The sequence below is a fragment of the Acanthopagrus latus genome, chromosome 7 (genome assembly GCF_904848185.1).
Source record: "Acanthopagrus latus isolate v.2019 chromosome 7, fAcaLat1.1, whole genome shotgun sequence".
In the NCBI taxonomy this organism is placed as follows: Eukaryota; Metazoa; Chordata; class Actinopteri; order Spariformes; family Sparidae; genus Acanthopagrus; species Acanthopagrus latus.
In genome coordinates, this window is record NC_051045.1 from 3,296,247 (window position 1) to 3,308,347 (window position 12,101).

At 46.2% G+C, this 12,101-nt stretch overlaps 2 protein-coding genes across 2 annotated transcripts; one reads left to right on the forward strand and one right to left on the reverse strand.

Moving 5' to 3' along the window:
- The first annotated feature begins 548 nt into the window (after positions 1 to 548).
- On the forward strand, positions 549 to 7,153 carry LOC119023323 (zinc finger and BTB domain-containing protein 39). Its single transcript, XM_037105164.1, has 4 exons — positions 549 to 670; positions 1,875 to 3,135; positions 3,219 to 3,578; positions 4,196 to 7,153. The coding sequence occupies exons 2-4, from the start codon at positions 1,900 to 1,902 to the stop codon at positions 5,168 to 5,170; spliced, it is 2,571 nt and encodes an 856-aa protein (XP_036961059.1). The 5' UTR covers positions 549 to 670; positions 1,875 to 1,899; the 3' UTR covers positions 5,171 to 7,153.
- A 376-nt stretch (positions 7,154 to 7,529) lies between these two features.
- On the reverse strand, positions 7,530 to 11,520 carry gpr182 (G protein-coupled receptor 182). The gene is made up of 2 exons (XM_037105165.1): positions 11,368 to 11,520; positions 7,530 to 9,299 (listed from the first exon to the last, which is right to left on the reverse strand). Exon 2 carries the CDS (start codon positions 9,294 to 9,296, stop codon positions 8,205 to 8,207), a length of 1,092 nt encoding a protein of 363 aa, XP_036961060.1. The 5' UTR covers positions 9,297 to 9,299; positions 11,368 to 11,520; the 3' UTR covers positions 7,530 to 8,204.
- Positions 11,521 to 12,101: the final 581 nt, after the last annotated feature.

Consider the following 12,101-nt stretch of genomic DNA (forward strand, 5'->3'; position numbering starts at 1 on the left):
GCTGATTAATATTTGTACCCAGAGTAAAGTGAACTGAAGTGATTTTAAACTGTGTGAGGCTAAAACTGTCTTGTTCATGAAGGGAAATGAAAAGTTACTGACACTCATCATTACATTTACATACATACATTACATTTAATTATATATATTACATATATATTTATTTATTCATTCGTTTGTTTGTTTGTTTATTTATTTATTTATTCATAAGTTGTGATTAGATAAGGCCCATGCTGAATTATCAGCCCATGCTGAATTATCAGCTAAAGATTCATTTCAACAAGTAATTAAAAGTGCCTGTTTTCTTATTCACTAATCTTTTGTTGTAATTAAAAATTTCAATAAATCAATCAGCCAAAATTATTTTAATCCAGGTGTCCAGTTGTAATAATGTCCTTGCTTTTGTATATATCGATTGAATTGATAAAATCCTGTGAATCTTGAGCATCAATCAATAACTTCTGAACCTCCGTCGCTGCGATGACTCATCCGGGCTGCAGGGGGCGCGTTCAGGGCGCTTTTGTTGACATACGTCATCAACGTGCGACGGCCGATCAAAAGGGGGATGTAATTACTGTAATTATAAGATCCGTGGACGAACACCGGAGTTCCACTGTGAAAACACCTGAGAGCAGCAGCTTCTCCGTCACCTTCCGACATATTTCAATGGGTGAGTTGTGATAAAAAGACACACGGGACGAAACAACGTGTCGATTTATTTGTAAAACGTTTAAAATCTGTTGAAATAAATGTGTGTCGGTGGAGAGAGTTGCCACAATGAGTCTGGACTGTCTGGGGGAAAACTGGTTTAGCTCGGTTAGCTTCGCGTTTGTCTGCTGCAAGTAAAATTAACATTTAGAGGATAAAACACACAAAAATCTGGTGTTATTCTGAGATTTCAGGGGGGGAGAATGTGTTTGTTTCTGTTTGTATGAGCTCCTTCCATCTGCACCACTGACTGTGATGACTTCACTTACACATGAATCTGTTTTAACAAATGTTCGTCCTGAAGTATCTCACAGTGAAATGAGTTCTATTTTAATAAAGTTATTTAGAGTAAAATAAGATGATGGTGCTTTGTTATTGCTGTCAGTCCTTGCAGGACAGATTTATTTGTATAGCACCTCTCAATCAAAAATGCAAAGAAATAAAGGATTTTAAATACAAGAGTAAATATAGAAATGTATGTTGTTGTGTAAAATAGAAAGGTGGTAATGCCGGCCAATAAAAGAACTGAGAGTTGGAGCGGATCTCATGTTTTCTGGGAGGTTGTTGCAGATTTATGCTGCGTAAAAACTGAAAGCTGCTTCTCTGAGTTTTAGTTTTGACTTTTGAAAAATGAGCAGATGTGACTGAGATTATCTGAGAGATGTGGGAGGTTGATAACGGAGCAGCAGATCGGAAATGAACAAATCAGTTCCTTGTCAGACAGGAAGTCACTGCAAATATCTGACAACAGAAGTTAAGTGTTGTCTGAAACTTGAGTAATTATGATGTAAATGATGATGATATGATATGAGGTGTTGTTCTGTCACAGGACTGAAACTTTCTTTGTCTGTAACGTGTTGGATAGTGAATAAAAGTCCACTGCAGTTTCCCAGAGCCCAGTGTGAAGTTTTCAAAATGTCAAAATGATATAAACGGATAAATTATATCACGAGTACGTTATTATATCATTAAGTGCTTTTGGTCCCATACAGTCGTCAGCCCCATCACTCAAGTATGAGTAATTATTTTCATGTAGATCTCTTTAAGTTATCTAGAGGAAATTCCTGTATTTTTAAAGAAATTGCAATACAGTTTTTTCCATTATCTCGCAGCCCTCGTGTGCATCTCACTTATTCTTCTCCCGCTCTGCTCTGACTGTCTCGCAGCCCACCGGGAGCTGCAGCAGCAGGGATGAGGATCCGGCTGCAGGGTCCCGGCCACGCTGCCAGCCTTCTCGCTGAGCTCAACCGCTGCCGACAGTCCCGTCGATACTGTGATGTGTTCCTACAGGTTGGCAACCGCACGTTTGCGGCGCACCGTGCGGTGCTGGCCTGCGCAGGGACGTACTTCCGCAACCTGTTCGCTCGGGCTCCGGCCTCGTCCACCGCTGCCTTCTCTTTGGAGTTCATCTCCCCGGCCAACTTTGAGAGGGTGCTGACGTTCGTCTACACGGGAGACATCTTGACTGATCTCATCGATGTTGGGGTGCTGTATGAGCTAGCTGAGAGGCTGGGCATCAGTGAACTGGTGAAAGCTTGTCATGCTACTTTTCCTGACCTGCAGGCTTCTGTGTCTGCGAACTGTAAAGCAGCTGGTTCTGGAGATCTCCCCCTGGACTCCAGCATGGTGGCTGCTGCGGCGTCCACAGTGGCTTCTGTTAGTGCAGCTTCTGTATCTGCATCGTCTGCGTGTTCGTCTGCCGCCTCCTGCTCGTCTCTGTCTTCGTCTGCTGCCCCGACCCCTGCCGCTCCATCACCTCTCTTTCTTACCAGGACGGCGAGGGACGGCCGGGAGGCTCACGCTGGGGCTCTGACTCTGGACCTGAAGGCAGAAGACATCCAGTCCCACATCGGCTACGGGCAGATGTCGACAGATCATCCACCACCGGAAGGACACAGTCTTTTAAGCAGCAGCCATTCCAGTCATTGTGACGGCGTTCTGCCTCCTGGGCCAGTGCTCCAGCTGAAGACGGAGCAGGTGCTGGAGGACGAGGAGGCAGGAGGCAGCTGTGATCCTGACAGAGACAGACAAATGGTTTCTGAGAGTGCGGGAAGCTCTCTGCCTCAGAGCAGCGATGCTGCACCGTCTGACTCCTGCTCCTTCCCCGACTCTTCGGCTCAGCTCGGCGCCGAGGCCTGCGACCCGACGTCGTCCTCAGGAGAGCCTCCGGGCAGCCTGCAGGGAGCACCGCTGGACGGCAGGCTGACGTTTGGAGATGTGGAGGAGGGAGAGAATGAGGACGAGAGGGAGGCTCTGCAGGGTAATGGAGCAGTGGAGGGAACAGAGGAGGAGCAGTGGAGACAGCTGGCAGGAGAGATCATCGAGCTGAGCGACGATGAGACCTTCATGGAGGAGGGAGATGAAGAGGATGATGAAGATGACCTTGTGTGTGTTGAGAATGGAGGAGGAGGGAACTCGAGCAGCCAGGTAACGTTTGGCCTCATCAACACTGAAACATTTGGGGTAAATTTGATTCCACACGACAGAAATAATGTTCTTCTTTCCTCCAGGTGACGGGCAACATGTTGTCATGTAAAGCCTGCGCAGTTTATCTCCCAGCTGACTCGGCTGCCGTCAGAAAACACGCTGAGACCCACCTGACCGAGCTCGGGCTCTGCAGAGTGTGCGGAGCCTCGTTCTCGGACCGCGCCGCCGGCGTCACCCACTGCCTCTCGCACGTCGGGGTGCAGCTCTTCACCTGCGACATGTGTCACTTGCATTTCTGCAGCCAAAACAAACTGCTGCGCCACCACCGCCAGACCGCCTCCAGTTACACCATTCCACAAGCGGCGCTGACCAGCAGCAGCCAAGGCCCGAGCGCCGAGCTGCAGTGTGCCGTGTGCGCCAAAACGCTCAGCAAGGACTTCCAGGTCAGTGTTTTGTGGTGCTGCAAAAAGCACAGTTTCAGGCCACTTTTATAGATTATGTTCTTACAATAATAATGATGAAAATAATAACGACCTTTGTCAGGACATTTTGAGTGTGCCTGATTGTTGGTGCATAGTTCAACACTTTTATTACAATTTAAAGATGACAGTATTCAAAATTTGATACCTGTCATATTCTGTTTGGATAATCTTAATTAGGCTTTATTCCAAACGTAGCATTTTCTGATACAGACAAGTGGGATATGTCACTATGAGGCGTGAAGCAGTATTGAGGAGAACGTGAGGCATATTTTGTAAACTTGGTCAGTGGGAGACAGAGAGAGAGAGTGACGGACAAAATGGCCGACAGACTGTAGGTATTTTATCTCCTCCTGAGAGACAGACAGGTCACAGAGAGAGAAACAGGGTGGTATTGAATAATGATCAGCAACATACAGTGTGTTGAGGCGTCTGTTGTTTGTATGTAATTAACACCAGAGAGCTGATTTAGCAGAGAGACATCTGACAGTAACTGAAATCAAGAGTATGGAATGACTCTTGAACCAACTGTTTCACCCTCTGCTCTGCTCATTTCATTTTTTTTTTTACCTCCGTCACAGACTGTCAAAGACCACCTGCTGAGCCATGTGTGTGCGCAGAGCCTGAGCTGCGGTGTGTGTCACCTCCCCCAGCTCTCCTTGTGCTCCCTGCTGTGGCACGCCCTCGCCCACCTGTCTCTGCCCGTCTTCACCTGCCCACACTGCGCCCGCTGCTTCGTGGAGCGCTCCCTGCTGGACAGACACATGACCGCACACGCCGAGGAGGCGGAAGCTAAAGAGAGGGAGCTGAGGGCTTTCAGAGTCGGGCCAGATGGAGCCGGTGGAGGTGGGAATGCAGGAGTGGAGGAGTTGCATTGCTTCCTGTGCCCACAGACTTTCCGCTCCTCCTCTTCGTTTCAGTACCACCTCAGCCTGCACACCACCGAGTCCCTGGGGAGCGGCGGAGGGGTCGGGGGTCAGGGCTGGCTGGGCAAACGTAAAGCCGACCAGTCGTTGGAGTGTCCTCCGTCTTCCTGCTCCTCCTCCTCTCCACGGGAAGTCGGCGGCCATGTTAAAATGAGCAACCTGGGTTTGGGGCTGGGGGTGGGCTTCAGCATCCCAGATAAGTTCTTTCAAGGGTCAGTGCACAGCCTGTCCTCGGGGATCCTGGCCAACGGGAGTGCAGGGCCGGACGCGGGAGTCGGAGCAGCAGGCGTCCGTGGGAAGTGGTACCGCTGTCGCTACTGCGGTAAACGCTTCGCCCACTCGGGGGAGTTCACCTATCACCTCCGCATCCACACCGGGGAGAAGCCGTACCAGTGCAAAGTCTGCCTACGCTTCTTCAGGGGCCGCTCCACCATGATCTGCCACCTGAAGACGCACGCCGGCGCTCTCATGTACCGCTGCACCGTCTGCGGCCTTTACTTCTCCACACTGAAGCTGGTGTCGTCACACATGGAGCTGCACAAAGACCACCTGCCTCCGGACTTCAACATCGAGCAGACCTTCATGTACAATGATCACTCGAAAGAACCGCTGCCCACCATGGACACCTGATCAGCCTGGTGTCACTTTCTTTCCCCTCCTCTGACACTTCCTGTGTGTCTGGTTGTTGTGGACCACATACTGCATATCATAGAGTAGGGCGGCAACTGTCGATTACTTTTTTGATTAATCGATTAATCGTTTAGGCGTAAAATGTCAAAAGAAACGACTGTGACGATAGAGAGCAGCAGGGATGAGGTACATTGGCAGGCTGAACATCCTGGTTACACCAACAAAAACGCTTTTTTTTAAATTGTTTTTTGAGTTATTCTACAAAATAAGCTCTTAAGTTAATGATGCTTAATGATTCTTGATGTTTTATGATTTTTAAAGCGTAAATATACCAGAAGTAAAAAGCTAACGCACTACGTCGTGGTAGCATCACTCAATCTACAAGTCGTAAACTCAAGAGTTCAAATAGTTTGCAGCTAAAATAGAAGCTGAGTCTTCATGTTCGGTATCAAAGCGTTTCATGTACCCGACATTGTCTCGCCGAGCCGCTTGTTAGCGACCTCGTCTTTTGAGGTACGTAAACGTTAAGTGTTGCAGTATTCCTCTAAACAACTGAAGCAGCTGGAGGCTTGTTTTAAAACAGAACAAACTAAAGAAAGAAAATGGCTCCACGCGTCCGGTGTAATCCTGAGATTCCCAGATTGATTTGAAATTATGTTATTAACACGATCGACGACCGGTCGAGCTCGTGCGCCCGCTTCAGATACAACATGCGCTAATGATTTGATCTTAGCAGCTACAGAGAAGATTTAATTGCCAGAGGCATTTCATGTTTTCTTATATGTTGTTTTTTTTTTTTTTAAATGAGTCTCCAGCTTCTTCAGGTGTTCAGGAGAACGCTGCACTGCTGTTGCTGCAGCTCCAAAAATATTTTGTGGACTGTGTAACTTTACTCGACTTTATATCAACATGGAGGTGACGAGATAATAACTGAACTTATCCTTCAAGCACAGACCTTCATTTTTAGGCATCCAACCGAAAACCCATTTAAAAAAACCTGATTAGCTTTGAGACTGTCGATGAGTCATTCCTGCAGCACTCTGTTGAGTCGGAGGTGAAATCTTCAGCTGGATCATTTTGTCCAAAACCTCAAAGATATCCAGCTCAAAATTATATTCAACAGCAAAACAAGCTGCAAATCCTCACAGTTTAGAAGCTGAAACAAAAGAATGTTTTTTACTGAGTGATAAATGACCCGAACGACTGAATCGATTATCAAAACTGTTGCAGGTGAATTTTTTACCTGTTAGTCGACAGATCGATGAATCGTGTCAGCTCTGTAATAGACGTAGACTTTTAGAGAGTAGTGGACATATTATCTGTCAGATGCTGTTCGCTGATTCAGCCCGCGTGGAGGTCGAGTCAGTTTGAACTGAGATTAAAAAGAGGCCACGTGGTGGCAGTGTATCCTGTTTGTGTGTCGGTGGAAGAAGGGAAGCTGTTTGTCCTGCAGCGCTCTGAACAAGTCTGTAATCTTTATAACTTTAAATATCAGGATAGCTTTTTATGTCAGTGATTGATGATTATTACACTGTTATTAAAAGTAGCACCTCATTGTAGCATAGAAATTATTTTCTTATATTTGCAGTCACTATTTTCACACACTTGATTTCTTTTTTTTAATGTCTTTTGCAGTTTTCACGTCACTGTTAGAAAACGACCAGCCACGTAAAGAGTTTTACTGTCCGTCACTGAAGCATAAAAACATGTTGTTGATGTTTAGGGAACAAACATGCCGTGTAGTCACATGCTGTACTCAAGCACGTCGTGCTGTAAAAACATGATATTTAAGTGCCCATCACATTTCTGTGTGTGTAATATTTGTGTCTTACCTCATATTTATGACCACAGTGTGACTATTTATTTTGATGCCTTTATACGTTTCATTATCTGTTTCTAAAACAATCTATGAATGTTGGTCTTTTTTTAAATATTGTTTTTAAAAAGAAATAAATAATAAAATGCCTCTAGGAACGACTGTTATCACCCTCGAGTGATTTTTTTTTTTTTAATCTGTTTTGCTTCTATTTTTCCATCCATCATCACAATTTCAGTGTTGAACTTGCAGAATTGTGCGTCGTATTGTGACCCCTCCCGCTTCATGGGGCTCGTGACCTTTAACCTTTTAAAAGCCCCGTCTCTTCCTGTTATTGTGCCATCTGTGGACTGACTACCCCCCCTCTCTTTCCTTTTTCTGCCTTCTTATCATTGAAACTGTTGAACGTGACACATTCCAGATGGAGACAGAAATGGAAGTAAATGTAATAAAGAGCAGCAACTGCGAGCGGAGAGATAGCTGAAGTGCAAGAACAGCAAAGTGTGGCCAGTAAAATAAACACGACAAGCTTCCAAGCGCGAATGTTCCTGAACTTTCTTTATTGCTCTAATCTGGTGTTATGATAACAGAGTAAACAAAAAAAAGAAAAAAATCAACTCTCCAGCTGAAATGGACGGAGATTTAATGCATTTTCTTACAAGCGACAGCAGTCGTAGACAACAGCAGCATCCAGACAAACAGATAAATAAGCGTTAAGTAACGTGCACTTTTATTTATCTGTTAGATTTGTGATGAATCAAAACACTCGTCTGTTCAGGTACATTTTCAAATTATTTTTGCAAGATGTTTTTTTACGTATGTATTGCAGATTGCTCTTATCTGGCGCTGGAGGAGACAGCAGACTTGTTTACATACATTCCTGGTGTGGCACTATTCCTTCCCCCCTCTGCGCTGCCAGATTTAAGAGGTTGCCATGAGTTCCTGTGGGAGCTGAGCAGCTTTGAGGGGGGAAAAAAAAAAAAAACATCAAACATTTCCTGCTTTCCTCTGTTTAAAACAGTGTGCGATCAGATAGATGATAAAAACAAACAGGAAGTGGATTATTAGGTGTTTTAGCCCAGACCATCTGTTTACGCGACACATTGAGTCGTTGACCACCAGAGTGAGATGACATGTAAAAAAAACTACACCTCCGCTCTTCTGAACGCACCGACACTCGACTCAGTTCTGTCAAATCTTTCTTCGCTTTAAGCTTTCTTACGAGCCGACGTCAGACTGGCTCGTGCTGGCGTTACTCAGCTTGCGCTGCTTCCCCGGGTTTCCTCCGTCTCCGTTGACAGCGTTGGGCTGAGTCCCTGCACCCAGCTGGCCCTCAGTCCCCTCTCGGGGTAAGTATGTCACCACCGTGTTGATCAGGTTGTTGCGGAAGCTCTTGCTGAGGAAGTTGTAGAGGATGGGGTTGGCGACGCAGTGGAACAGCGACAGGCTCTGCACCAGGCTGAACGAGAAGTAAAGCACTTCCACCGTGTTGCAGCTGAAGATGTAGGGGTTGATGTCGTCGATGATCATCAGGAACATGACTATGTGGTAGGGCAGCCAGCACATGACGAACACCAGCGAGTACACGTGCACCAGCCACACCTCCCGGCGGTCCTGCACATCCGGCGCCGTTTGGACCGCGCGAGCGATCAGCACGTTGCAGGTGATGATGACGATGGCGGGGCCCAGGAACTGGAAGAGCAGGCACAGGAACTCCACGGTGACGAACCACTCGATGAAGTGGTGCTCGGGCATCATGTAACAGCCGGGCTCGTCCCACTCCAGAAGATCCACGTGGACGTTCTCCATCAGAGCCAGGAACAAGGAGAACGTCCACAGGCCTCCACAGAGCACCCAGCGGCGCCGGCCCACCACAGGGAAGAAGGCGGGAAACGCGGGTCTGGTGAGTGACAGGTAGCGCTCCAGGGTCATGAAGGCCAGGAACAAGGAGCTGCTGTAGAAGTTGACCACGTAGATGAGGTTGGTGACCTTGCAGAGGAAGCGACCCCACAGCCAAACCTTGTCCATGGTCACCTCCATCATGAAGAAAGGCAGGATCACGATCACCATCAGGTCCGACAGGCTCACGTTGATGATGCAGAAGAGAACCCCGCTGGCCGAGTGGCGCCGACGCCAGTTGACCCAGACGACCAGCAGGTTCTCCAGCAGGCCCACCATGAAGACGAAAAGGTAGAGCAGGAAGAGGGCGATGCGCCGATTGTTGGCGTCCAGCTCGATGCTGCACTCGTAGATGAACCACGGCGTGCCATTCAGGTGGTCCAGTGAGATGTTGTGCTCGCTGACGCTCATGGTCTGGAGTGAGAAGCAGAGGGGAAATTGTTTCATATCTGGACATAGTTCAGGTTTTACTTCGGGGTTAATCTGATTATGTTTTCAGGCGTTACATAACAGAAACACAGGAGGAGGAGGAGGGTGGCAGACGTGCTGGGTTGAAACGTTACTTTACTTTAAAAAGCCATTTCACAACCTGCAGCGTGCAGATCAGAGAGTATCAGTGTCTCACTGTCAGCACATACTTGGATTAGTTTAAAGATTTATTGCATATTTTCTCACTCAAACAGGGACGACGCCGCTGATTTAACAGGCGATGGGGCTGCACAATATGGACTTCTATTAGCCGGCCTGATCATTTTGTATTTTTGTTTTCTAAAGCAACATTATGAAGCTTTTTGATTTTAAAATAACAGCTTCAAAATCATTTGGATGGTACAGTGTCTTGTTATGGGGTGACTGGTGTCAGTAGTCCTGTTTCCATAAAGCATTTTGTAGAAATTTTATAGAAACTTCCTCAAAGTCGCTAAAAGAGTTGGTACCGTCGCTTGAGGTGGTTGTTGTTCTGTGCAAATCAGAGTTAAAATGCAAACTGTTGGATGGATTTGAACAGATTTGCAGAATAAACTCTGACGTGGTGAATGTTCAGCTCACATGACCGACCAGCTGTCTCCACACGTGACGTAACCGACGCCGCGTCATCGTACTGACGAAATTACGCTTCACATAGCCGAGTTCATTCACTCAAACATTCGCTTAAAATGAACTTTTCATGGAAACATGGCTTCTGTCTCAGCCACGCTGCCCCCCATCACCTGTTTCTGCACCGTGTAGCTTCAGTGAGAAGATTTCAACGTGTAACGTGACGACGTCATGAGATCTGTTTGCAGTGAGCACCTGCATTATGTCTGACAAACTGCTACACACCTGGGATTTGGCACAAATGCCAATTCCTACATAATGTTGCTTTAAAATTACATTCATAACCTGTAGTTTATGCTCACCTGACAGTACGAAAGCGAGCAAAGATGGAGGATTTAATATTCGATTGCTCTAATTACATTTGTTGTGTTAAAAGTGAATCACAGGTGGAAGTGATTGGTGGTCGACATGTCACTTCTTCTTCTTCTTCTCCTTTTTGTTAACTGGCGTATCACAAACAGACTTTCAAGGTGCGAACAGCTTCCTGCTGTATCAGAGTTTTTAAGTTTGGCTTCATATTATCGGCTAGAATTCCACAGATATCGATAAATAGCCAGTAATAAAATAATTCCTAGAAACGAGCTGATAATTTATCGCTCTTGTTGTGGAATTTCAGCTCACTTGATCACAGAGGAGCAAAATAACATCACGTCTGTCTGCACATAGTGCTGCCATGATAATCTTAACGAGTCTTCTGTCCAAATTCTATCTTCCAGCTTCAGGAGGCAGAGCTTCCATGCATGGTTATCTGTGTAACAACACAGTAACACAGTGATGCAGAGTCTCTCCCGAAGAGGTAGAACAGGTCAGAGACACTTAGTCTGTAAACACAGATACATCGAAGGCCTCCTGAAGATGTTTTAACACTTAGCTTAGCCTTGGCTCGTCAGACATCTGCTCTGTAGACATATCTACATTAACTTTTAAGTATCTGGGTTGCAGAGACTGTGAGAAGATTGCTGGTATCATTATTCAGACTTAAACGTGTGTACAAGACACATATGACCTCCTGTTGTTTGGAGACATCACCCACAATGCAACTCAACCACTGACATTTTGGAGATTCGAGCATGTAACACCAGCAGCCTCTGAAAAAGCCTCCAGCCTGCAGCAGAGATGAGCTGCAGGCTCTTCTGAGCTCTTTTCTCCCCGACTCCACATCCCCAGAAACCCTTAAAACGGTCAAAACGTTCAGTTCTCTGACTCAGGTGATGTCACCTCTCGCAGTTTCCTCCAGAGCAACAAAAACATTTTCCACATATGCAGAAATCCTCCCTAAGATCTGCTCCATCAGTGGAGTTACCCTTTCACATGTACATATGTTTTATATGTTTTAAAGCAGAAGTCTTTAAAAAAAATAAGTATTCAGAGCTGTAGCTTCCCGTACCGTGCTGTGATGATGATGATGATGATGATGAGTGTGCTGGAGATGAAGAGGGCGGCTCCCTCCTCAGGCCTTGGTTGAGTTTTCTGAGTGAAGCCTGCAGACACCAGATGAATCCTTCCAGCTCTGACGTTGAGGACTATCTGAGCGATCAAGCAGCCACGAGTTTCTACCCTCCCATTTCTCATGAACACACACACACACACACACATACACACACACACACACACACACACACACACACACACAGATCTAACAGGACATCCTCAGTGAGTCCTGGGGAGTTGGAAAAAAAAAAAAAAAACTGTATACAGACAAAAACATGTTTATCAAATGACCTGATCAATACATGTGGGAGTAACAGAACGAGACCAATGAAATAAATTCACCCCCAAAAAAGAGAATTCAGTCGTTATCTCCTCAGCACCACGTCGGTGGAAAGTCAGGTGAAGTTTCCTCGTCCACAAAACATTTCTGGAGCTTCACAGAACAGAACAGAGCTGCAGCGTTAGAATAAAGAAACCAGATTAATATAAAACGTCTCCATAAAGCTCGTCGGACGTCATCCAAGCCTGTGGAAGCTCTGAGATCCCGGTTTGATTAGCTGCTACTTGCACCCTCGACACGGTCGTGCATGCTAACGCTTTTAGCTCAGCAGCTGCATTAAAGATTCCAACTGAAACAAAGCGTGTAAATCAGCTTGAGATCTCATGTGCAGAAATGTTGTGTTTTTGTTA

Bases quoted from the DNA above. Each gene is read 5' to 3' on its own strand.
- LOC119023323 (XM_037105164.1), top strand. From the start codon at position 1,900: ATGAGGATCCGGCTGCAGGGTCCCGGCCACGCTGCCAGCCTTCTCGCT. The intron at 3,136-3,218 runs GTAACGTTTGGC...TCTTTCCTCCAG, and splicing joins GAGGGAACTCGAGCAGCCAG to GTGACGGGCAACATGTTGTC. The intron at 3,579-4,195 runs GTCAGTGTTTTG...CCTCCGTCACAG, and splicing joins CGCTCAGCAAGGACTTCCAG to ACTGTCAAAGACCACCTGCT.
- gpr182 (XM_037105165.1), bottom strand. From the start codon at position 9,296: ATGAGCGTCAGCGAGCACAACATCTCACTGGACCACCTGAATGGCACG.